General features: G+C 40.9%; 5 protein-coding genes across 5 annotated transcripts; 2 read left to right on the top strand and 3 right to left on the bottom strand.

Moving 5' to 3' along the window:
- Positions 1-6913: 6913 nt before the first annotated feature.
- Positions 6914-7300, top strand: LOC307246951 (histone H2A-like; the record flags this gene model as incomplete). Its single annotated transcript, XM_080023006.1, has 1 exon — positions 6914-7300. One exon carries the CDS (start codon positions 6914-6916, stop codon positions 7298-7300), a length of 387 nt encoding a protein of 128 aa, XP_079879132.1.
- Positions 7301-8634: 1334 nt separating this feature from the next.
- On the top strand, positions 8635-9009 carry LOC307246964 (histone H2B 1/2-like; the record flags this gene model as incomplete). The annotated part of the gene is made up of 1 exon (XM_080023019.1): positions 8635-9009. One exon carries the CDS (start codon positions 8635-8637, stop codon positions 9007-9009), a length of 375 nt encoding a protein of 124 aa, XP_079879145.1.
- An 864-nt stretch (positions 9010-9873) lies between these two features.
- On the bottom strand, positions 9874-10185 carry LOC307246977 (histone H4; the record flags this gene model as incomplete). Its single annotated transcript, XM_080023032.1, has 1 exon — positions 9874-10185. The coding sequence occupies one exon, from the start codon at positions 10183-10185 to the stop codon at positions 9874-9876; it is 312 nt and encodes a 103-aa protein (XP_079879158.1).
- Positions 10186-11154: 969 nt separating this feature from the next.
- Positions 11155-11529, bottom strand: LOC307246972 (histone H2B 1/2-like; the record flags this gene model as incomplete). Its single annotated transcript, XM_080023027.1, has 1 exon — positions 11155-11529. The coding sequence occupies one exon, from the start codon at positions 11527-11529 to the stop codon at positions 11155-11157; it is 375 nt and encodes a 124-aa protein (XP_079879153.1).
- Positions 11530-12814: 1285 nt separating this feature from the next.
- Positions 12815-13201, bottom strand: LOC307246952 (histone H2A-like; the record flags this gene model as incomplete). Its single annotated transcript, XM_080023007.1, has 1 exon — positions 12815-13201. The coding sequence occupies one exon, from the start codon at positions 13199-13201 to the stop codon at positions 12815-12817; it is 387 nt and encodes a 128-aa protein (XP_079879133.1).
- Positions 13202-24250: the final 11049 nt, after the last annotated feature.

The raw sequence follows: 24250 nt of genomic DNA, 5'->3' as shown, positions 1-24250 counted from the left end.
GAAAAAGCTGAAGCGGAGGGAAGGCTGAACGAAACGTCAGGAAAAACTTTTTTAGTAAAGTATAGTTTGAATGGCAAAAGTAACTACTTACATAATATGCCTTATTTCACTTTCTCCAGCTTGTCTGTATCCTCAGGCGTAACTTTATCAACCTATATTACAGTTTTGATCTGGCGTCCGTATTGGTGGCTCTCAGGGCAGCATTGAATCTGAGCGATTCAGCACTTGTGCCAATCGGAATAATGTGGTTCGCTCTCATCAACTGGAGAGCACTGTGAGGGCTCTGCGGAAGAGAGCCATTGGCCCCATAAGAAGATTGGATCTTTGTGGCTGCAGCTGGCGGTGTAGAGGGCGCTGTTCTGACCGGCCCTCGGTTTTACTTTTTTTTAGGGGGACCCTAAGGTCTCAAAGAGCCTTGGGCTGAATGCATTGGGTATGTACAGATAACATTTTGTGAATATGGTTTAACAAAACACTTTATTAAAAATCTTTTCACATAATTCTACATATAACAAAATATTATGTTCTTCTTTGATTACTTATAGGCCTTTCCAGGGGTACCAATTGTGTGATAGGCAAATTACTGCAATTTGCCTAGTTCATGGGGGAAGTGAGGCCTTACATTCTCTCATCGCGGCTTTTTTGTCAACATGCAAGATCACCTTCCTGCGAACTGACATAATTGCAATTGATGACGTTGACCTCAGGGACCAGCCGCAGATGGTTGGTAGTGGAGCTCGCCATTTATTACCAAATAAAAGACATTAGATCTTTGTACACTGTCAGTTTGTTTTTTTACAGTACACACTTGCAACGACTACATGGAGCAAGTCCACCCAATATCAATAATGCTCTGACAGTGGAAATTACTCACCAGACAGAAAATATTTGTAAATTTATACTTTTCAGAGTTATCAGTCAACCAACATACTGTAGTATCATACTAGCATTTTCGTTGGCCAGTAATTGCCGGTGTTTGACAAGGAAAATCCGTTGCAGTCCGACATATTTGAATCTCTCATAATGTCCCGAGAAAATCATTCCTTCTAAGCACCATTTGAATTCATGCTGGGCGATAAAACAATAATCACCATTTTCTTTCCTATGTCAAAATAAAAAATACTTGATCAGGTCGAAAAAAAATTTCCACAGATCTATTCATTTCCACGCTCGGCAAGTTGAAACTGAAAGCCAATCACGGCCGATCTAAAGCTGACTTTTCAGCTGACCAATCACGTTTGTCAATATAGAAATAAGCCCCCACAGCAGAGACGCAGAGACAAAGCACAGCGTCCAGAAGAGAAGCAGAAATATGATGTATTGTTGACAACAGGGACACATACATCCATAGTTTGGCGTTCTTTGGATATTTCAGTTCCGACCCAAAGCAGACGGAAAATATTCATTGTGTAAAATATGTCGACGGGACGTACTGACGAAGACCACAAACCCTATTTATTCAGACCTGCTTGCCATTTATTTTGGATTCGATCAAAATTGTGTTGTAGTGAAATGTAAATGAAAGTATCTGCACTTGTTACTTATTGTTCACAAATGTTAATTATTTGATTTTAAGTAATATTTACCTTATTTTCAAAATTGCTTAACTGACAGGACTTATTTTATCTTTAATATTCATTAAAAATGATTATACATCTACATGCATCAATGATGTCATTCTCTATATATCCTGCTTAGCAATTGTTAAGCTCAGTAAACACATAATGTTTGACCAGAATCTCTTCCATTTTTCAGGGAAATTTAAGTCTTCCCGGACAGCTTGTCCCAAACATTTTTTTCTAACGGAAACTCTGATGAAACTGTCTTTTAAAAATATACCTTCAGGATCCAGGAACGCTGCAAGGAGGCCTGACGGGGCTTCTATCCTGAGTGTGTGTGGGGGATGGAGGTTTTATCTGCTGCTCATCAGACCAACCAACGAGCAACAGGTATGCAGCCACTCTGATCCCCATCACCTAGATCCAGCTCAGGTGTGACTGCTCAACCCAGACCATCACCACACCACACCCATGAAAGTGTAACCAACACTATCAACACATGCAATATTATTAAGTGTACTCAAAGGTAGCACTGTTTGCATTCTAGTGATTTAAGTTAGAGGTAAAAATGATGGACAGTAAATAGAAACCATTTCCTGAGAAATTGTATAGTGACACTTATATTTTGTTGAAGCAGTACATCTAGATCAGGGGTCTCAAACTCAACTTACCTTGGGGCCGCTGGAGGTAGAGTCTGGGTGAGGCTGGGCCGCATCAAGTATTCCACAAAGAAGGGTTTCAAGTATTCCAAAAAAAAGTACAACTTCTTTTCCCTTTCCTATTGCAACACTATGCTGTCTTTATTAGGTCACTGATTAGTCTTGTTGAGTCCGCCCACTTCCTAAGTCCTCTGTACCTTGCACTGGGTGACAGGACATATTTTCCTTCCACTTAGTGTCACTCCGGAATCACGCTTCAACCAAGTGACTAACGCATTGGCTAAATTGTCAACAAACACCTGTCACGAGCCTGAGCTATGGTAGCCCATAAGTGATTAAAAAAATATAAAACGCCCAGGGCAACGACTTGGCAAAAAGGTGCGTGTGAGAAAAACGCGCGGGCCGCACTAACACTAAACTTTGATGTCAAGTCGGGGGCCACAAAATATCATCCGCGGGGCTCATCTGGCCCGCGGGTTGCGAGTTTGAGTCCCATGATCTAGATGGCTGAAAAAGTGAATTGCATATTAATCACACAGCATTTTTTTTCAGGAAATGATTAATTGGAAATTAGTTACAGCAGTATAGATTTTAGATTTTATAGATTTTTTTTATTTTTATTTTTTAGTTATTATTATTATTTTTTTTTACAATTCACAGGGAATTACCCAGAAATGATCACTATTTGCTCAAAGCTCAACATTGTGTTATCCCTGCTTGTAGGCACCTTGGGTCTGTATTTGTGTTGAATATCAAAATGCAGCCCTTGAGTTGGAAGGCCAGGAGCCCATTTCTATCAAGCTAGAAGATGTGCTGGTATTGGCCTCTGGGTCAGCAGTGACCCCACTGTTTGGGTTCCCTGTGACCTTAACCATTGAATTTTTACATTCACTGGTCAAGGAAACGACAATATTGTACCCAGAGGTTAACACCTTCAGCATTGTCATTCGACTGCCTCTCCACAGCAGTGAAATGTTTAAAGACCACATTATGTCGGGCATTGTCCAGTGGCCTTGCTTTGGAGAGGTGTAGTGCGTTGCCACAAAAATTGACTTAAATCCAATCAAATTTTATTCTAAATACCACATAAACACAAATCTGCTGCAATCAAGGGCAATGTTCTTCTCCAAGAGATGCCTGGCAATTATCTTATTGATTTTATAGCAATGTATTAAAATTTGCCATTTTACTCTAGATAGAAACTGAAAAAAAACAAATCCTTAGCCTAGTGAAGGGAATGAATGTGTCATGTGTAAGGCAAATATGATTCGGAAAAGTCCTTCAATTGCTTGCCTATCTGATAATGTTCCTTAAGGTGTGTATATTTCGTCTACAGAAACGAATGTACTGCAATATCTTGAAAATATCCCCTTTTGTGATTCAGCGCTTGGAAAATCAAGATCTGAGGCATGTCTACTGCCCTCTGGTGGATTATCCGTGCACTGCAGACATAGAGGGGCTTTCAATTCTAAAACCAATGTCTTGACTTTATTTAAATATTTGTTTTGCAAGGAAAAATGTGCTATTTTCGAATATGTTACAGCCAGAATAATAATATTATTGTTTCTAATATTTCAAGATAAATATTTACTTGTTTGGGGCAACTTCTAATTCATTCCTATCTCATAGTTTATCGAAGAAGACTGTGTTGTGAAAATGTGTTTATCAAATATGATACGGCACATATATAATATAATGTATCTGTAAATCCCTCAATAGTGATTGTATTTAATTTCATGGTGCAATGTGCATTATGCCTACCAAAATGCTAAATACACTGTTTCAATGAACCACACAAATTAAAGCTTGGCACAAGCAATCATTTCTAATTTATTTTCTGGGAAATATGAAATCTATATGACCCTGAACAAGGACAGAAACTAATTTTTTTCCTACCACAATGCAGAATGAAAAAGGTTGGTGTTTAAATTAACCAAACCATTTATTTTCAAATTTTGCCTGAATACAATTTTTTATTTTTTTATATTTGTTTAAAAACCAACATACATGTGATCAATACATTGCCACACATTACTGATATATCAATATGATTCATCAAGGCTATCTCTGCATAAACAGGGTCACTACATAATTTCCAGAATCGCTTTTAGGACATGGATTCTTCCAGGGTAATGTAATACATTTCAATTGAGTCCAGCATGGTTGGAAATAGACACTTATAATAGTAAATGATAAAGGGATTAATGACATATATACATACACACACACACACACACACACACACACACACACACACACACACACATATATATATATATATATATATATATATATATATATATAAATATGACTCATATTACAGTCACTGTACACCACCTAACTAAATAATGAAAAAATATGACAATTATAAATAAAAATGATAAATAAATAGAAAATCATTCTGTGATTTCTCATGGTAGCGGCGGCGAGGCATAGCAGATCCAATTTGTATGGCGAGGTCCCCCCCAAAGGTAAAAACACCACGCTCCGCCCAACGCCCGTACTCTGCACTTTCTGTACACTGTATGCTGTACGTATGCATATAAGTATGAAGATATGTAATGTTCTGCCTAGTTTTTAATTGTATACCTATTTTTGACAGTTTGGGAATTACTGATAGAGGTTAATGTGTAAGGTTTATTATATACTCCAAAAAATATTTATTTTTGTTGAATTTTTGAGTAATTGCATATTGCTGTTTTTCTTATCACTATATGACTGTTACTTTATCATTAGTGCCAATGGTGTAACATAGGTGAGAGGCAAATCTGAATTGATGAATTGTCAATTTTTTTGTATACGAGAACCGCTACACCGAGTCTTTGACTTTTCCTAAAATTGTGTTGGTAGCATCCTCAATTGTTAAAAACAGTAAAGATAGAGCCGGATTTTAAAAAAAAATGGGCATTTATCCCTATAATCACCAGCAGGTAAAGTTTACCCGCTATAGAATATGGCTATTTTCGAGCAATTCATTTTGCATGTTTAAGGTCAATATGGACAAAAGAAAGCGATTCAGGCATCAGGGGAGGTGTCAGGACTGATAGACGTGTCATGGGTTCACTCATCTGATGTGTCATCTGACAGCGATCAACCTCAGAGAAAAGTGAGGGTGAAAAAAGACCATATATGTACTTTATGTCGATTACGGTAAATGACAGCTATGGCCATCACAAAGTAATTGAAGGAATTAAGACACAGTACACGTAACCACAGTCCAAAGAAAACAAAAACAAATATCTACTTGTTTTCACATAAGACATTGAGGCGGGCCAAACTGGCCTTCAAGGTCACAGAGTACAGAACACTTTCATATTTCATCTCTAAGTCTCTGCTCACTCAACTGTGCCTTGTTTGTTCTTTCTTTTAAAGATGGTGTCTCTATTGCTGTGGAGGCGGCCCCCTGCACCTACAGGCACTACTCAGGTTTTACTCAACGCTATAACTTAAACGTAAGGTATCTACACTGTTTGCCTCACTGCTTATAGACGCTATTTCTATTTTTCATTCTAGAGAAGACTAAAGCAGAGGGTTGTTTACGACGAAGAGTTCATCCAGGAGGTCGTGGAGGCCTGCGGGGAGGCTTTGCTTGGCACCACCAGCATTGCAGTTATTAGTGGAAATGATGATGATGATGCTAATAATAATAATAATAATAATAATTATAGCCGTTCCGTTTCAATATCCCTGAAGAACCTTTAAAGGATTATGATCGTTCATGGATGGTGCAATATGGACACAAAATAAAATGTTGGTTCCTCCAATGGTTCTTCGAACTTTCTGCGGTGCGAAAATGTCTTCTTTGAGTGCTTATAGTTTCCAGCGTATTGTGTAACGCAGCACAAGTAACAGTTTTCCAAGTTTCGAGCACTGAGTCAACAGTATACATGCAGTATACATTTTAGTACACAATGAGCCAAGTCATCTGCTCCATGGTGTCACATACTTGATGTCATTCATTTACCAAATAAATAACAATAAACAATAACATAAAAAAGCTTTACATAATATTAAACAATTAAGTCTAAATAAGGAATAATAGGCTATTTGTTAAAAAATATTTGTTGTTAAAAAAGTGTGCCAGCCGACCGGATAATAAATGGATATTTGGCGTCATAATAACGTTTTTTTTTTTTGCCCTGACATCACAGGGAAGATCTCTGCTCGTCCCAAATACATTTTTTTATCGCCTCTGATCATATTCATTATTTCGTTTTATGATAGGCCTACCGAGAGAACGAAAGCTCAGCGCAGGACTTTGCGATTAGACAATCTTTTTTCAAAATGTGAACATCAAGTCACAACTGTGGTGGAGAGAATAATTTAAATTAAAAAAAGATACATTCAAAGATTCATTGAAATATATATTATTATGATTTATGAATAGCAATGTTTAAACAGAATTGTTTACCTAGAAACCAAGCAGTGTATTTATAAATACCATAAACAATGAATTTGAAGCACAAAATGGATATAAATTATCTAATTTCAGAGAGAAAATACAAAAAAATAAATCACTAGATTATGGACACAAACTACTGCTTTGGACTTGCAGCGTTACGGTTCTCGGACTTGATTCTGATTGGTAGACCAAACTCGGGTCAGTGTTAACCAATCATGTCGTTCCTACAACCTCTTTATACAGCGCTGCAGAGCAACCGAGTCATTCGTCAATTATACGAAGCCGTTGTGATCATGTCTGGAAGAGGTAAACAAGGCGGCAAAGCCAGAGCGAAGGCCAAGACTCGCTCCTCTCGTGCCGGTCTCCAGTTCCCCGTTGGCCGCGTTCACAGGCTCCTGCGCAAAGGCAACTACGCCCAGCGCGTCGGTGCCGGCGCCCCCGTCTACCTGGCGGCCGTGCTGGAGTATCTGACCGCTGAGATCCTGGAGTTGGCTGGAAACGCTGCCCGCGACAACAAGAAGACCCGCATCATCCCCCGTCACCTGCAGCTGGCCGTCCGCAACGACGAGGAGCTCAACAAGCTGCTGGGCGGAGTGACCATCGCTCAGGGCGGCGTCCTGCCCAACATCCAGGCTGTTCTGCTCCCGAAGAAGACCGAGAAGGCCGCCAAGGGAAAGTAAATCTACTGGGCCACTTCTAAAAACAACCCAAAGGCTCTTTTAAGAGCCACCCACTTCTATGTAAAGAGTAAATCTTTGGATCTACCTCATTATCTCAACTTTAATAGAATTACCGTTGTCTTACACACTAGTGTTTATATAATACATACTTTGTTTACATGCCCTTTATTGCACATGTTTGTCTAGCCAAAGAGCCTTTACCACGTGGAAAAGGAAACCTGTTCACTCCACTTAAATTTTGTATCCCTATGTGTTTTTGAGGCTTATTTTGCTTTATTTATATTCTCTTCACTAACAGCATTCTGTTCCAGGAATCAATTAGTTGGGCCGTAACCCAGCTAAGTGGTTACGTTAGCGATTATGTTCTGTTTAGTAACGGTGGTGCATAATCTCCGGGTGCATTGCAAAATACTTTTCACTGCACATGTGTAAACCTATGTACGTGACAAACCCCTTGAATATGCTGCATCACATAATCCAGGTCACTTTGAAACTCAGCAACTGAAATTCCCTGACACAAACACAACCATTGGGTGGAATATTATGTAATATCGACGTTTCTTTTCATTCCGTTGGTGTTTAATCAGAAATAAAAATAAATAAAAAATCGATGCCTTTGTGTTTGTGCGTTACTTTTGGCGGACCTTTCCAAAAAAAAAAAAAAAAAACACACCAGCTGCCCAGCACTGGACCAATCAGGACACAGCACGAGTTGCGACATTACTCAGAGTTTGGAGATTTTATCTTTGGAATGTTCTGTAATTCACTTAACTCTACTGAAAGCTTTAAAAGCAATAAAGAAATAAAAAAATATATTTATATGTTCAATATTTACATTGCAATGCACCTGGTCCCTGTTTGTTTTCGTAAAAATACTCTATTTTGTCTTCATATACCGACAAATAGTCATTTACTTGATATATCCTAAATTATTTCACTTCATTTTAAAGTGAAACATTTACGATTAAACATTTGTTTAAGTAGTATTAAATGTTAAAAAAATGAACTGTTATGATACCATTTTAATTCTCATTTTCAACAAAAAAAGAATATGTTATTCAAATTGTTCTCATATGATAACCATGCACTGCATTAAGCTTGATATACGTATTTTTTTAATAATCAGATGGAAGTTAATTTAAAGATACTTGTTTTCAAACCTCAAGTCTGTGTTCTTGTCCTCGAAATCAACTGGCGCATGCCCAGTGTGTCTTGCAGATTCTACCCAATCACTTTGAGGGAGTCACGGAGCATCTTTTGCATCATGATTCTATAAAATATAGTAGCACCGTAATAGCCTAGTCATTGGTAGAGTGTGTCGCGTCGCCTTCATCATGCCTGAGCCTGCGAAGTCAGCGCCCAAGAAGGGCTCCAAGAAAGCCGTGTCCAAGACCCCCAGCAAGACCGGCAAGAAGCGCAGAAAGACCAGGAAGGAGAGCTACGCCATCTACGTGTACAAGGTCCTGAAGCAGGTCCACCCCGACACCGGGATCTCCTCCAAGGCCATGGGCATCATGAACTCGTTCGTCAACGACATCTTCGAGCGCATCGCCGGTGAAGCCTCTCGCCTGGCCCACTACAACAAGCGTTCCACCATCACTTCCAGGGAGATCCAGACCGCCGTCCGCCTGCTGCTCCCCGGAGAGCTGGCCAAGCACGCCGTGTCCGAGGGCACCAAGGCCGTCACCAAGTACACCAGCTCCAAGTAATCCGAGCGCTCAGCTTCCCAAAACAAAGGTCCTTTTCAGGACCACCCACACTATCCAACCAAGGCTTTTCCATTACTATAGTGACATGAAAATTACAAATTTAATGATTTTCATATATTACACAGATGAAATGCAATTCAGATTTATCTTAAACAGCATATGCTGTATCGACTATAAACAATTTGATTATAAAATATTTGCAATTGTACTTCATTCCATCAAACCAGAGGGGAAACTATAAACATGGGCAAAATTTCCAAAATACACAGGAAAGGAGGGGGAAAAAAAACGCAAAGATGCTGAAGTAAATACAAAAAAATCATCCCACAGCAGTTGAACATTGTAGGCCGCTCAAACAAACATTTAATTTGTGAAATTACTTTCAAATAAATCCATAACATCTCACGAGATCATCCCTGATCTCACTGTTATGTTAAGCATGTATTCCTATAAACTACTGCATTTTCATTGGGTTTTCAATCGATGGACAAAAGGTATAATCCCACTCACACACGCATAACATTTACATAAATACAGCTACTGCATCAGAAATACTAACTGAATAAGTTTGTCATGTACATCCCTCTCAACTTAATAGTTGGATATTAACAGGACAATTACTTTTAATACTAATATGTAATAATGTCCTGGTCAGGAAGCAGTCATACTAGTAGTTTTTTTTTTTTACAATTTGCATACACCACATGGTATCACTTTTCACCCCCCTCTGAACGTTTCGCATGCTACTATGCTGTGGAATGTTAAGTGGATCGCTTGTTCCACGTAAACACTGTATAAGGAAGCTCTTTACAGGGGACGTGAGGGGCCCTGAAAAGGGCCTTTGTTTAGTTGAGCCGTTGCAGTTTAACCGCCGAAGCCGTACAGGGTGCGTCCCTGCCTCTTCAGCGCGTAGACCACATCCATGGCGGTGACGGTCTTTCTCTTGGCGTGCTCGGTGTAGGTGACGGCGTCACGGATGACGTTCTCCAGGAACACCTTGAGAACACCGCGGGTCTCCTCGTAGATCAGACCCGAGATACGCTTCACTCCGCCACGGCGAGCCAGACGGCGGATAGCGGGCTTGGTGATTCCCTGGATGTTGTCGCGGAGAACTTTGCGGTGACGCTTTGCGCCTCCTTTCCCGAGTCCCTTGCCTCCTTTGCCGCGACCGCTCATGTTCGCAGAATACGTAGAACAAGCCGTGATTACGTCCCGTTGCTCAGCCCGTGCACTCAATGATTCAGAACGGACGTAGAGGAGGCCACACTGGCCCTATGCTGCAAGTCATACAAACATCGTCTTTCCGTTGGAAAATTCTGAAATGCGCGGGTTAACGGGCTGTTCTGTTCCAACCGTCATCAGTACTCTATTTGAATATGACATACAATAATATCTGAAAAATAAATAATATATAAAAATGATAATATTAGTAAGTTACTATTATTTTTGTTGTAGTGACTGCATTTATGTAAATGTTATGTTTGTGCATTTAAGTAAACTATACATAATGTGTATATTTATGTATATATACATGTAATGCAAATGATAAATGTTAAATGTTCTGTTTTATTTTACATTAATTACAAACCCAATGAAAATGCAATTCATTGGAATAGATGTTTCTTTAACATGACTCCTATTGACACTTTTTGACTTTTAATAAACTATGTAATATCACAACATGGATTTATTTGAAAGTAATTTCACATTGACATCTGGGTTTATGAGTGGCCTGAAATGCTAAGCAACTGCTGTGGGATGGTCCAACAATAGTCCTCTGCTGCTTCCCTTAATATTGCCCTTTTATCATTATATTTACTGCAGCACCTTTACAATCCTACTGGCATGGTGGCTTCGTGGTAAACACATTGACATTGTCCCCATGCTTATACAGTTTCCCCTCTCGGTTTGATGGCAATGGTATAAGTATATTCAATTCACATATTAATTGATACAATTTCAATCAGATCTTATATGAATTATATCCTTGTCTTATGTGACAATGTGTGAAGAATGATATATACAGAAAAACAATCATTAACTTTAGCACTATCATGTCACCATTGGGTCATGGATAAAAGCCTTTGTCTGACAGTGTGGGTGGTCCTGAAAAGAACCTTTGTTTTAAGATGCTGAGCGCTCTGATTACTTGGAGCTGGTGTACTTGGTGACGGCCTTGGTGCCCTCGGACACGGCGTGCTTGGCCAGCTCTCCGGGGAGCAGCAGGCGGACGGCGGTCTGGATCTCCCTGGAGGTGATGGTGGAACGCTTGTTGTAGTGGGCCAGGCGAGAGGCTTCACCGGCGATGCGCTCGAAGATGTCGTTGACGAACGAGTTCATGATGCCCATGGCCTTGGAGGAGATCCCGGTGTCGGGGTGGACCTGCTTCAGGACCTTGTACACGTAGATGGCGTAGCTCTCCTTCCTGGTCTTTCTGCGCTTCTTGCCGGTCTTGCTGGGGGTCTTGGAGACGGCTTTCTTGGAGCCCTTCTTGGGTGCTGCCTTGGCGGGTTCCGGCATGATGACGGTGCAAAGACACACGCTACCACTGACTAGCTTGTGACGGTGCTGCTTTTTATATAGAATTCTGATGCAAATGAGGCTCTGTATCTCCCTGAAGGTGATTGGGTAGTCTGCAAGCCACACTGGGCATGCGCCAGTTGGTTTCGAGGACGAGAACACAGAATTGAGGTTTGAAAACAAATATCTGTAAATTATCTGATTATTAAAAAAAACTTATATTAAGATTAATGCAGTGCATTGTTATCATATAAGAAAAGTTTGAATAAAATGCTATTTTTTGTTTGAAAATGAGAAATAAAATGGGATAATTGTAACAGTTTATTTTTTAACATTTAATATGACTTAACTACACAGATATTTCATCTTAAATGTTTTACTTTAAAATTAATTGAAATGATTTAAGATGTATCAAGTAAATGATTTTTTTTGTGGGCATATGAAGACAAAATAGAGTATACATTTACAAAAAGCAACTGGGAGCAGGTGCATTGCTATATAACTATTTAACATCTGAATGTGTTTTTTTCCCCTGTAAAATAAACAGATTTATTTGAATTACAGAATATTCCAAAGATAAAATCTCCAAACTCTTGAGTAATGCCGCAACTCGTGCTGTGCCCGGATTGGTCCAGTGCTGGGCAGCTGGTGTGTTATTTGAAAAGTTCGCCAAAAGTAACGCACATAAAAACAATGGCATCAAATTATTTTTTACACTGATTAAACAGACAAACGTATGAATAGAAACTACATTACAATAATGTTCATCCCAATGGTGGAGTTTGTGTCAGGGAACTTCAGTTACTGAGCTTCCAAGCGACCTGGATTATTTGATGCCTATGTGGTATATTCAAGATGTTTGTCACATACATATATGCAGTGAAATGTCGACGAAAAGCACCCAGAGATAATGCACAATAGCTACTAAACCGGACAAAATCGTTAACCTAAATACTGACCAGCAAATTGATTCCTAAAACAGAATTCAGTTAGTGAAGAGAATACGAAAGCAAAATAAGACGCAAAGATAATGCAAAGCTGAAGGGGCGTCGCAGCACAAAATCACAAAAGTGGAAGGAATAGATGTTATACATGTGGTAAAGGCCATTTGTCTATACAGATATGTGCAGTAAACAAAGTGAGTTAGGGGATATGTATAGTATAGTGTATGACATTAACTATTAATTTTCCGATTGTTGGTAGAATCCAAAGATTTACTCTTGATATAGATGTGGGTGGCTCTTAAAAGAGCCTTTGGGTTGTTTTTAGAAGTGGCCCAGTAGATTTATTTCGCCTTGGCGGGCTTCTCGGTCTTCTTCGGGAGCAGAACAGCCTGGATGTTGGGCAGGACGCCGCCCTGAGCGATGGTCACTCCGCCCAGCAGCTTGTTGAGCTCCTCGTCGTTGCGGACGGCCAGCTGCAGGTGACGGGGGATGATGCGGGTCTTCTTGTTGTCGCGGGCAGCGTTTCCAGCCAACTCCAGGATCTCAGCGGTCAGATACTCCAGCACGGCCGCCAGGTAGACGGGGGCGCCGGCACCGACGCGCTGGGCGTAGTTGCCTTTGCGTAAGAGCCTGTGAACGCGGCCGACGGGGAACTGGAGACCGGCACGAGAGGAGCGAGTCTTGGCCTTCGCTCTGGCTTTGCCTCCTTGTTTACCTCTTCCAGACATGATCACAACGGCTTCGTATAATTGACGAATGACTCGGTTGCGCTGCAGCGCTGTATAATAAGGTTGTAGGAACGATCTGATTGGTTAACACTGACCCGAGTTTGGTCTTCCAATCAGAATCAAGTTCCAGAGCACTGCAAATCCAAAGCAGTAGTTTGTGTCCGTAATCTAGTAAAATCTTTTTTGTATTTTCTAAATACACTGCTTGCTTTCTAGCGAAACAATCAGGTTTAAATATTGCTAATTATTCATCGTAATAATATATATTTCAATGAATCATTGAAATTATCTTTTTTTAATTTCAATTGTTCTCTGTACTACAGTTGTGAGTTGATATTCACATTTTGAAAAAAGATGTCAAATCGCAAAGTCCTGCGCTGAGCTTTCTTTCCCTCGGTAGGGCCTATCATATTAATGAATAGATTAATTTGATTCATATTAGGGCCTAGATGAAACTTAAATAAAGAAAATTACAATATTTATTTAAGAAAAGTTATCATTCTTGAAAGGGGACTGCAAAATGGTATGAGGGTTGTGGGAATGAGTGAATAGAATAAATCATTTGTTTGTGGAGCTTTCCCTCGGCCCAGGTGGCCCCTAGCGACACTGTCTGGTCCCGTTTCTCGGCCTAGAGGCATACCAATCAGGGGCAGAGGCTAGGTGGAAAATGAAAGCTCCAGTCTCCACCTTCGCTTCCACAGAAGGCGGTTTTACCATTAGGCATAAGAAGGCAAATGTTTGGGGCCTCGTGAATTTGTTTCCTTATAAAACATGGAGGGGGGGGGCTCTTGGAAGGCTGTCTATTTAAGAGCGTCCAAGATGTCACTGATCAGTCATCCAATCGGTCTTCTTGCTTTTTGGTGTCGCTTTTCCAGACAGTGTTTCTGCTTTCTGCACTGAGATGTAAATCTCCAATCCGGACTACGCACACTGTGCACGTCCCCGGCAGGGGCTGGAAAAGGGAATTAGTGATTGAAGTCCGCACATGGGTATGATCCAAAATAATATTTGAATGCTTTCAGATCTCGGCTTTTACCGGCGTGGGTACATGTAAAACCCAGTGTCCAGGAGCCCCCCACACACACATGAAGTTGTGAAAGGTCCGCTTGCTTGACGCGCAACGTTACTCAAGTTGGTAAACTCCATAGTTGGACATGGACAATGAACACCTTGAGCCTCTGTGAAAACCGATGTGTCCTGTCCTACATCTAGGCGATCGAGATCTCCAGGGCGGACACACACATACACATACACATACACACACACACACACACGCTTCACAATACACTGGAAACTATAATCACTCAAAGAAGACATTTTCGCACTGCAGAGTTCTCAGACACATTGGAGGAACCAACATTTTCATTTATTTCCATACTGCGTCATCCATGAACAATCATAACACTTTAATTAAGGTTCTTCAGGGATATTGAAACTGAATGGCTTTTATAATTATTAATATTATTATTATTATTATTAGCATCATCGTCATCATTTCCACTAATAACTGCAATGCTGGTGGTGCCAAGCAAAGCCTCCCCGCAGGCCTCCACGACCTCCTGGATGAACTCTTCATCGTAAACAATCCTCTGCTTTAGTCTTCTCTGAAATAAAAAATAGAAGTAGTGTCTATAAGCAGTGAGGCAAACAGTGAAGATACCGTACGTTTAAGTTATAGCGTTGAGTAATACCTGAGTAGTGCCTGCAGGTGCAGGGGGCCGCCTCCACAGCAACAGAGACACCGACTTTAAAAGAAAGAACAAAAAAGGCACAGGTGAGTGAGCGGAGACTTAGAGATGATATATGAAAGTACTCTGTACTCTGTGACCTTGAAGGCCAGTTTAGCCCGCCTGAATGTGGTGGCCGTCCTCTGGTGATCTTAAAAATCCAAAACAAGTTCACATTTGTTTTTGTTTTCATTGGACTGTGGTTACATGTACTGTGTATTAATTCCTGCAATTACTTTGTGATCGCAATAGCTGTCATTTACTGTAATCGACATAAAGTACATATATGGTCTTTTTTCACACTCACTTTTTTCTGAGGTTGATCGCTGTCAGATGACACATCAGATGAGTGACACGTCTCTCAGTCCTGATACCTCCCCACCATTAGACTTTCTACTTCATTTCTAATGCTTGTGTGGCATCCATGAATCTCTTTCTTTTGTCCATATTGACCTTAAACATGCAAAATGAATTGCTTGAAAATAGCCATATTCTATGGCGGGTAAACTTTACCTGCTGGTGATTATAGGTATAGATGCCCATTTTTTTTAATCTGGCTTTATCTTTACTGTTTTTAACAATTGGGGATGCTACCAACACAATTTTCAGAAAAGTCAAAGACTCGAACTTGACAATTTGTCAATTCAGATTTGCCTCTCACCTATGTTACACCATTGGCAATAATGATAAAGTAACAGTCATATAGTGACAAGAAAAAAGGCAATATGCAATTACTCAAAAAAGCAAAAATAAATGTTTTTTGGAGTATATAATAAACCTTACACATTAATTACAATAATTCCCAATCTATCAAAAACAGGTATATAATTATAAACTAGGCAGAACATTACATATCTCCGTTTATAAAATATATTTACAGAACATACGTACAGCACCCAGCATACAGAAAGGGCAACGTACGGGCATGGGGCGGAGCGTGTTTTTTTTAACCTTCGGGGGGGACATCGCCATACCAACTGGATCTGCTACGCCTCGCCGCCGCTACCATGAGAATTCAGTGAATGATTTTTTATTTATTTATAATTTTTATATATAATTGTCGTAATTTTTCATTATTTAGTTAGGTGGTGTAGAGTGCTTGTAAAATGATTCATATTCTCATTACAAAATGAAATTTGAGGACTTTCAAGTACCTTTTAAGCACTGCCTAATTGTCTAGTGTATATATATATATTTATTAATGTAATTTATCCCGTCATCATCTACTATTTTAAGTGTCTATTTCCAACCATGCTGGACTCAATTGAAATGTATTACATTACCCTGGAAGAATCCATGTCGTAAAAGCGATTTTGGAAATTATGTAGTGACCCTGTTAATGCAGAGTTAGCCTCAATGGATTGAATTTGATACAACAGTAATTTGTGGCAATGTCTTGATCCCATGTACGTTGGTTTAAAAAAAAATAATAATAATTTTAAATGTTTATTCAGGCAATATTTTAAAATAAATGGTTTGGTTAATTTAAACAGCAACCTTTTTTATTCTACATTGTGGTAGGAAAAACTATAGTTTTTGTCCAATATAGATTTCATATTTCCCAGAAAATAAATGAGAAATGATTGCTTGTGCCAAGCTTTAATTTGTATAGTAAATCAAAGCTGTGTATTTAGCATTTTGGTAGGCATAATGCACATTGCACCAATTTTAAATACACTCACCATTGAGGGATGTACAGATACATTATCTTATATATGTGCTGTATCATATTTGATAAACATATTTTCACAACACAGTCTTCTAAAATAAGCTATGGGATATTAATGAATTATATGTTGCCCCACACAAGTAAATATTTATATTGAAATATTAGAAACAATAATATTGTTATTCTGGTCAAAACATTTTCGAAAACCGCATTGTTTTCCTTGCAAAACAATTATTTAAATAAAGTCAAGACATTGGTTTTAGAATTGAAAGCCCCTCTATGTCTGCAGTGCACAGATGATCCACCAGAGGGCAGTAGACATGCCTCTGATCTTGATTTTTCAAGCGCTGCATCACAAAAGGGGATATTTTCAAGGTATTACAGTACATTCGTTTCTGTGGACGAAATATACACACCTTAAGCAGCATTATCAGATAGGCAAGCAATTGAAGGCCTCTTCCGAATCATATTTGCCTTACACATGACATGTTTCATTCCCTTCACTATGCTAAGGACTTTTTTTCAGTTTCTATCTAAAAGAAAGGCCACTGGACCATGCTCGATATAATGTGGTCTTTAAACACAGGGCAATTACCTGTGAATTGTAAAAAAAAAAAAGAAATCTATACCACTCTAACAAATTTCAAATTAATCATTTGCTGAAAAAAATGCTGTGTAATCAATTTGCAATTCACTTTTTCAGCCAACTAGATGTACAATATACAATATATATATGTGTCACTATACAATTTCTCGGGAATTGCTTGCTATTTAGTGGCCACCACTTTTACCTCTAACTTAAATCACTAGAATGCAAACAGTGCTACCTTTGAGTACACGAAATAATATTGCATGTGTTGATAGTGCTGGTTACACTTTCATGGGTGTGGGGTGGTGATGGTCTGGGTTGAGCAGCCACACCTGAGCTGGATCTAGGTGATGGAGATCAGAGTGACTGGCCAACTCTCTCCAATAAATTGGTGTTTATTTAATTTGTTTATTGCAGGGATGTAATTCAATTATGTTCGAATTGTAATGTTAAAATTTGAAATTTAAGCATAGCATACCCTCTGCAATAGCATACACAAACTATGTGCTGTATGCCTAGCATGCTGACAGCACAGGTTCAAAAAACAAAAATGTAATTAAAAAAAAAAGAAAAGCTTGTCTTTTTTCAGTGAGCCAGGCTCTTACGGCTCCCAAGCATTTATTTAAACTATGACATTGAATTAAATATTTTGTTTATATTTATTCCACTACGACAAAATAACATAATTTAAAATGATTTAATGTGACTGGACTCACATCGTCTAAAACACATTACACAATTATAATGAAACCAAGGCATTTCATGATAGAAGATCCTATCCTATTGTTTTAAAATAATTAAATGTTCTATTCCCAATGTTTTCTTGTTCCATCTTCTTCTCACGGAGTGAAGACCATTTGAATGGTTCAGTTAGAATTCTCATTTAGCTTTGTTCATTGGAAAGATCTATACTTCGAAATAGTTATTGTTTACAAGCCAAGATTGCATGTAGTGAGGTAGATTTCGAGGGGGTGCCGGTGGTATGTCCCCCTCGATATTGAGAACATGTGCGCGCACCAGCGATCACCGCGCCAGGACAAAACATTTTTTATGTTATTTTACGTCTCCAAACAGAAAGAAAGACGTGCGTATGGAACAAAACCGTATGTAATGGGGACACTTTCTACGTGCACCCTCGCCTATAGCGATTGTTTTAACCTTCCACGCTGCCTCCCGGGGAGACCCAGAGTTCTGGCCACGGTGCGTTGTGCTGGCAAAGCTCGGCAGAGCTTGGAGAACCTGTAGAGTCCAAACAGAGCCCCTTTCAGAATAATGTGTCAGTGGTTTTTTTTATCTTATGGGCATAACGTTCCATAATAATAACTTAATAATATTCCAGCAAGAGTGAAGGGAAGGTCTAAAGGACGGTAGTGAGAGCAGCTATGTTCTACGCTTTAGAGGTGGTGGCACTGACAAAAAGGCAGGTGGCTGAACTGGATGTGGCAGAGTTGAGGATGTTTAGATTTTCATTGGGAGTGACAAGGATGGACAGGATTAAGAATGAGTACATTTGAGGGACAGCTCAGGTTGGACCGTTTGGTGGAAAAGTGAGAGAGGCCAGATTGAGATGGTTTGGACACGTTTGTAAGAGAGATGAGTGTTACATTGGGAGAAGGATGCTGAGGATGGAGCTGCAAGAGGAAAAGAGGAAGGCCAAAAAGAAGGTTTATGGATGTGGTGAGGGAGGACATGCAGGTGGTTGGTGTAAGGGAGGAAGATGCGCAGAACAGAACGTATTGGAGGCAGATGATGGGCTGTGGTGACCCCTAATGGCAGCAGCCGAAAGAAGAAGAAGAAGAAGATCTTATGAGCATAAAGCTGTGCCTGAGCACACAGAGCTGCCAGTATGCAAACGTAATGCGCCCAACATTTTTATAAAAAATAATGAATTTCTGCTGAAACACTGCATATTTTCAAATGTTAATTTTCAGATTCGAACAATAAAAGACTTGAAGTTAAATCAATGAGTCAATATTCTACTGTGATTTAAGGTTTTCCTTCTTACAAATCAATAGTTAAACAAAGATATGTTATTCTTATCGATTGATGAATAAATTTTTCTAACTTTGTCACAACACGTAGGCCTGGCCTACAGGAAAGAGCAGTTTATATGTTGACTGTATCTGTGCTGTGTTGGCCATACTATAAAATAATTCAATATTTGTGTTCAGTAAATAACACAGAAGGTAAGGAACTTTTAGAAAAATTGCATACAAGTACTCCTCACTTAACGACTGAGTTATGTTCCTTGGACCAGGTCGTTAAGCGAATTGGTCGATAAGCGAGGACTCGTGTTATTCCACGCTGATGGGGTCGTGGGGATTGTGAACGTTAGTGTAGTGAATACTGACAGACTGCGAGAACGAGACTGAGAACGGTGACGCACGATGAGATGCTTGACATTGAGACGCCGCAGTATTGTACACAGCGCACAATACCAACTGGTCGGAGAGCTGGTGGTAAGTCTGAACGGTCGTTAAACAGATTGTTCATTAAGTGAGGACCACCTGTACTAAATTGCAATATCGGTCTGGTAAAATGTATTTGTAAGATTTTTTTCCCCAAAATCGTTCAGCCCTACTGCAATGCAACCGTGCATGTGTGTGTCTGTGTGTGTGTGCGTGTGTGTGTGTGTCCATCGGTGAGAGCATGGAACTTATCCCAATTATTTCTGGTGTATGAGGTCAAGTTCAAGAAATTATTTGTCACATACATATACATACAGTCATACATATATGCAGTGAAATGTCATGACACCCGGTGTCAGAATTATGTCGTAGCATCTCCAAGCAGCGAAAAAGGCACTGCAGCCACCCCTGAGTCCCGCAGCTGTATAGACACTCCACGACCGCAGGAAAGCCCTGAGCACCCCGCCTTGCAGCCACAGTAGACCACCCAGCTCCAGGGAAGCCGGGAGCCCGCGGAGCAACACCCTTGCACGGCCCTGAGGAGCATAATGTCGTCCCGGAGAGCACGAGGAGACCCTTGGCAATGGACACCTGAATGACAGCCGCCACGTGTTTCTTTGAGTACATATATTATTTAAATTGTATTGTATTTAAATTGCAGGACAGACTTGAAGCATGCCAGGACAGGAGTGTGATGGGCAAGGTTGAGGCTGCTCGACAAATCCCTCCCCACATAGCTCACAGCCCACCCGTCCTGCAAACTCTTGACCAATTATTTGGTGTATATACTGAGTTTGGGTTCTGGCACTGGATAGGTGGATAGTTGGAGATAGGTCAAGCACAACCAGATTAAGCACAACCAGATCAACTCAGGGGTGAAGTAGGTTGGGCAGCGACCACACGGAACCCAACCTGGACCCGACCTTGCCCAAGCGCACCCCCCCACCCACTACCCAGAAGACGGCGGCAGAATGCCCCCTAGCCACAGCCCAGACCACCGGTGACGGGTGCCCCCTCGCACCGGCTGCTGGCATCTCTATGGCGGCTGTGATGTAACTCCCCCCACATACTGGCTATTGGATCGCATATCAGCGATCTTGAGAAGCCACGATTGGACGATATGAAAATAGAAAGGGTAGCCCATTGCATCCATTAATGCAGGACGCATAACATTGCCAGTGCAGTATGAACGCTGTGCCCAAATGATCATGCGTCGACAAGTACATCTGCCGGAATTGTATTCAACTACACTTTATTGTATGTATAGAAGGTATTCATATTGACAGATGAAGTTGCATGATATACACTACTCACAAAAAGTTAGGGATATTTGGCTTTCGGGTGAAATTTCAGGATGAACCTAAAATGCACTATAACCTTTACAGGTGAACTTAATTTGACCTTCTCTAAACTTTTGAATGCACATGTCCAACTGTTCAATGTTTCAATACTTTTTGCACAACTTGCTGTTCTCTAACAAGGAGCTGAACGGCAAAATTCACGACAGGTGTTTGATCCATGAATCGACCAATACATTTCCTGGCTCAATTAGAATTGGTATTTAAACAGTCCTCTTCATCATGCTGTTCACATTTTGACATCATGAGACCAAGACGACACCTAACAACTGATCAACAGTACCTCGCCATTGTGAAGTTTAAAACAGGATGTTCTCAGAGGGAAGTGGCCACTGAGCTAAGAGTGTCACAGAGTGTCATCAGCAGGTTGCAACAGAGATACAGAGAGACTGGAAGAGTCACAGAAAGGCATAGAAGTGGACGTCCTTTGGCCACATCCCACACTGATGAGCGCTTCATTGTGAACAGTGCCCTGCAGAACCGGATGATGAATGCCACTCAACTCCAGGCACATTTAAGGGAGGTGAGAGGAATCCAAGTGTCACGTCAGACCATTCGAAACCGTTTCCATCAATGTGGTCTGCGTGCTGGACGACCTGCAAGGGTACCTGAGACACCACCAGGCACAGGAATCATCGTCTTGCACGGGCCAGGGAGCATTTACGTTGGACAAGGCACCAGTGGGCTTCAGTGCTGTTCTCTGATGAAAGTCGATTCACGTTGAGCAGAAATGATGGCCGCCAACGATGTTGGAGACGTCAAGGAGAGCGCTATGATCAGCCACTGTTGTCACCAGACGAGCCTTTGGTGGTGATGGTGGTGTTACAGTGTGGGCAGGTGTGTCTAGTCAATACAGAACTGCCCTACACTTTGTGAATGGTACAGTGACAAGCCCATACTACCTGAATAACATCATTAATCCGGTCATTGTGCCCCGGCATGAACAACACAGGCCTCATTTCATCTTCATGGACGACAATGCTCCAGCTCATCGAGGTGGCATCATTAGGGAACGGCTGCTGGAGACTGGGCTACCTCAAATGGAGTGGCCTGCACTTTCTCCAGACCTGAATCCTATAGAAAACCTATGGGATCAGCTGAGTCGCCATGTAGCTCGTAACTCCGTACCCCAGAACCTCAATGACCTGAGGGCTGTCATTCAAGAAGAGTGGGGGGCCAGGCTTCAGCAGACAATAAGTCGACTTGTGAACAGCATTAGACGTGGTTGTCAAGCTGTAATTGATGCTCAAGGGCACATGACAAGTTATTGAGACATTGACATTTTTTGTTGTGGTTTACCCACCACTGTTGTTGGCTTTTGTCTCAATACATTGTTTGAGATGAGGAAATAATCATTGCATGCTTCTACTTAAATGCCCAACTTTCATGATATAATATCACTGTAGTGTGAACTTTTTACATTTTCCATAAATTTCAGGCAAAAGCCAAATATCCCTACATTTTTGTGAGTAGCGTATATGCAGAGCAAGCACAGCACCAAGCTACAGCACAAAACAGAGGCTCGCCAATATAAGATCATTGTTTTCTTCAACATATTATCAGCGGGAGCAAGAACGCAGTCCCCCACGAACAGAAATTACAACAGCTTACGACAGCTGGTAGTAAGTCCGAACGGTTGTTAAACAGGTAGGTCGTTAAGTGAGGAGTACCTGTACTAGATAGCAACATTGGTCTGGAAAAATCACAATTTAATTGTTTTCCTGATTCGTTCAGCCCTACAGCAATTGCGGTCTTTATTCATTCTCTAACAATCAATAGCTGCTTGCAATAAGTTTGTGTGTGTCCATCGGTGAGAGCACAGGACTTGTCCCAATTACGTTCTGGTGTATTAGGTCAGAATTATATCATCGCATCTCCAAGCAGCGAAAAGGCACTGCAGCCACCCCTGAGTCCCGCAGCCATATAGACACTCCACAACCACAGTAAAGCCCTGAGCACCCCGCCCTGCAGCCACAGAAGACTCCCCAGCTCCAGGGAAGCCAGGAGCCTGTGGCGCGAACCCATGCACGGCCCTGAGGAGCATAAAGCCGTCCCAGAGAGCGTGAGGAGACCCTCGGCGCAGGACATCCGAATGACAGCCACCACGTGTTGCTTTGAGTACAATTTGTGTGGGGGTGTTTGTGTTCTCAGAAAATATGAGTGGTATTAAAATTGCAGCACAGTAGTGTGATGGGCAAGGTCATAGACGCTCGCCACAGCCCTCCCCACATAGCTCACAGCCCACCCTTCCTGCAAACTCTTGGCCTATTGTGTGGTGTATGTCCTGAGTTTGGGTTCTGGCACTGGATAGGTGGATAGTTGGAGATAGGTGAAGCACAACCAGATCCACTCAGGGGTGCAGTAGGTCTGGCAGCGGCCATGCTGACCCCACCCTGGACCCAACCGTGCTAAGTGTAAGGTGCATTTATCATTGGTCGCAATTGTTTAACAATCAGTCTATAGCCCATTGCATCCATTAATGCAGGATGAATAACATTGCCAGTACGGTATGAACGCTGTCCCCAGATGATCAGGGGGCGACAAGTGAATCCGCCAAAATTGTATTCAACTACACTTTATTGTATTATAGAAGGTATTCATATTGACAGATGAAGTTGCATGATATATATGCAGAGCAAGCACAGCACCAAGCTACAGCACAAAACAGAGGCTCAGCAGTATGTAACAATAGCAAACTCCCTGTGGTCAAAACCAGCAGCGCCTCAATGGAGTACTAAGCAATATAACATCATTGTTTTCGTCAACATATTATCAGGGGGAGCGAGAATGCAATCCCCACAAACAGAAATTATGCAGACGAGATTCCCACATTTTGGGGAATTCGCAAAGGCCAGCACAACCAGAGTGCAATGGCTGAGCCTCACCACCTTCATGGTAATTGTGTCTCTCCCGTCAGGTACGTATGAGTTGTACATGGCAAGCATGGGTGACTCACTCTGCAAGTGCACGTCAGCATGTTTTAATTCAAAATATGGTTACTTTGTTTTCCATCATGTAATGCAGTATTTTGTGTTGTCGCTTTTTGAAATAATTCCTCTAACAGAAGCAAAGCAAAAAAAGAAAAAAATAATAAATAGGAAACATTGGTGTTTGTCTTATAGATACATTTTACAGCGTACTGTATTGCTAACATTTTCCACAGTGCATGGCAGTTTGTTTACAAAAAGGAAACAAAAACTATTTCCGTTTCCAGTGCACAGACAAAAAAGCCTCAGGGAAACCTAGTGGCTGGAACAACGTTGTGATGTGTAAAGAGAAAAAAGCAGCGTCGGGAACT

The sequence above is a fragment of the Zeus faber genome (assembly GCF_960531495.2).
Source record: "Zeus faber genome assembly, chromosome: 22".
NCBI classification, from domain to species: domain Eukaryota; kingdom Metazoa; phylum Chordata; class Actinopteri; order Zeiformes; family Zeidae; genus Zeus; species Zeus faber.
The sequence above is the reverse complement of the archived record's forward strand: the minus strand, read 5'-3'. Positions and strand labels throughout refer to the sequence as shown.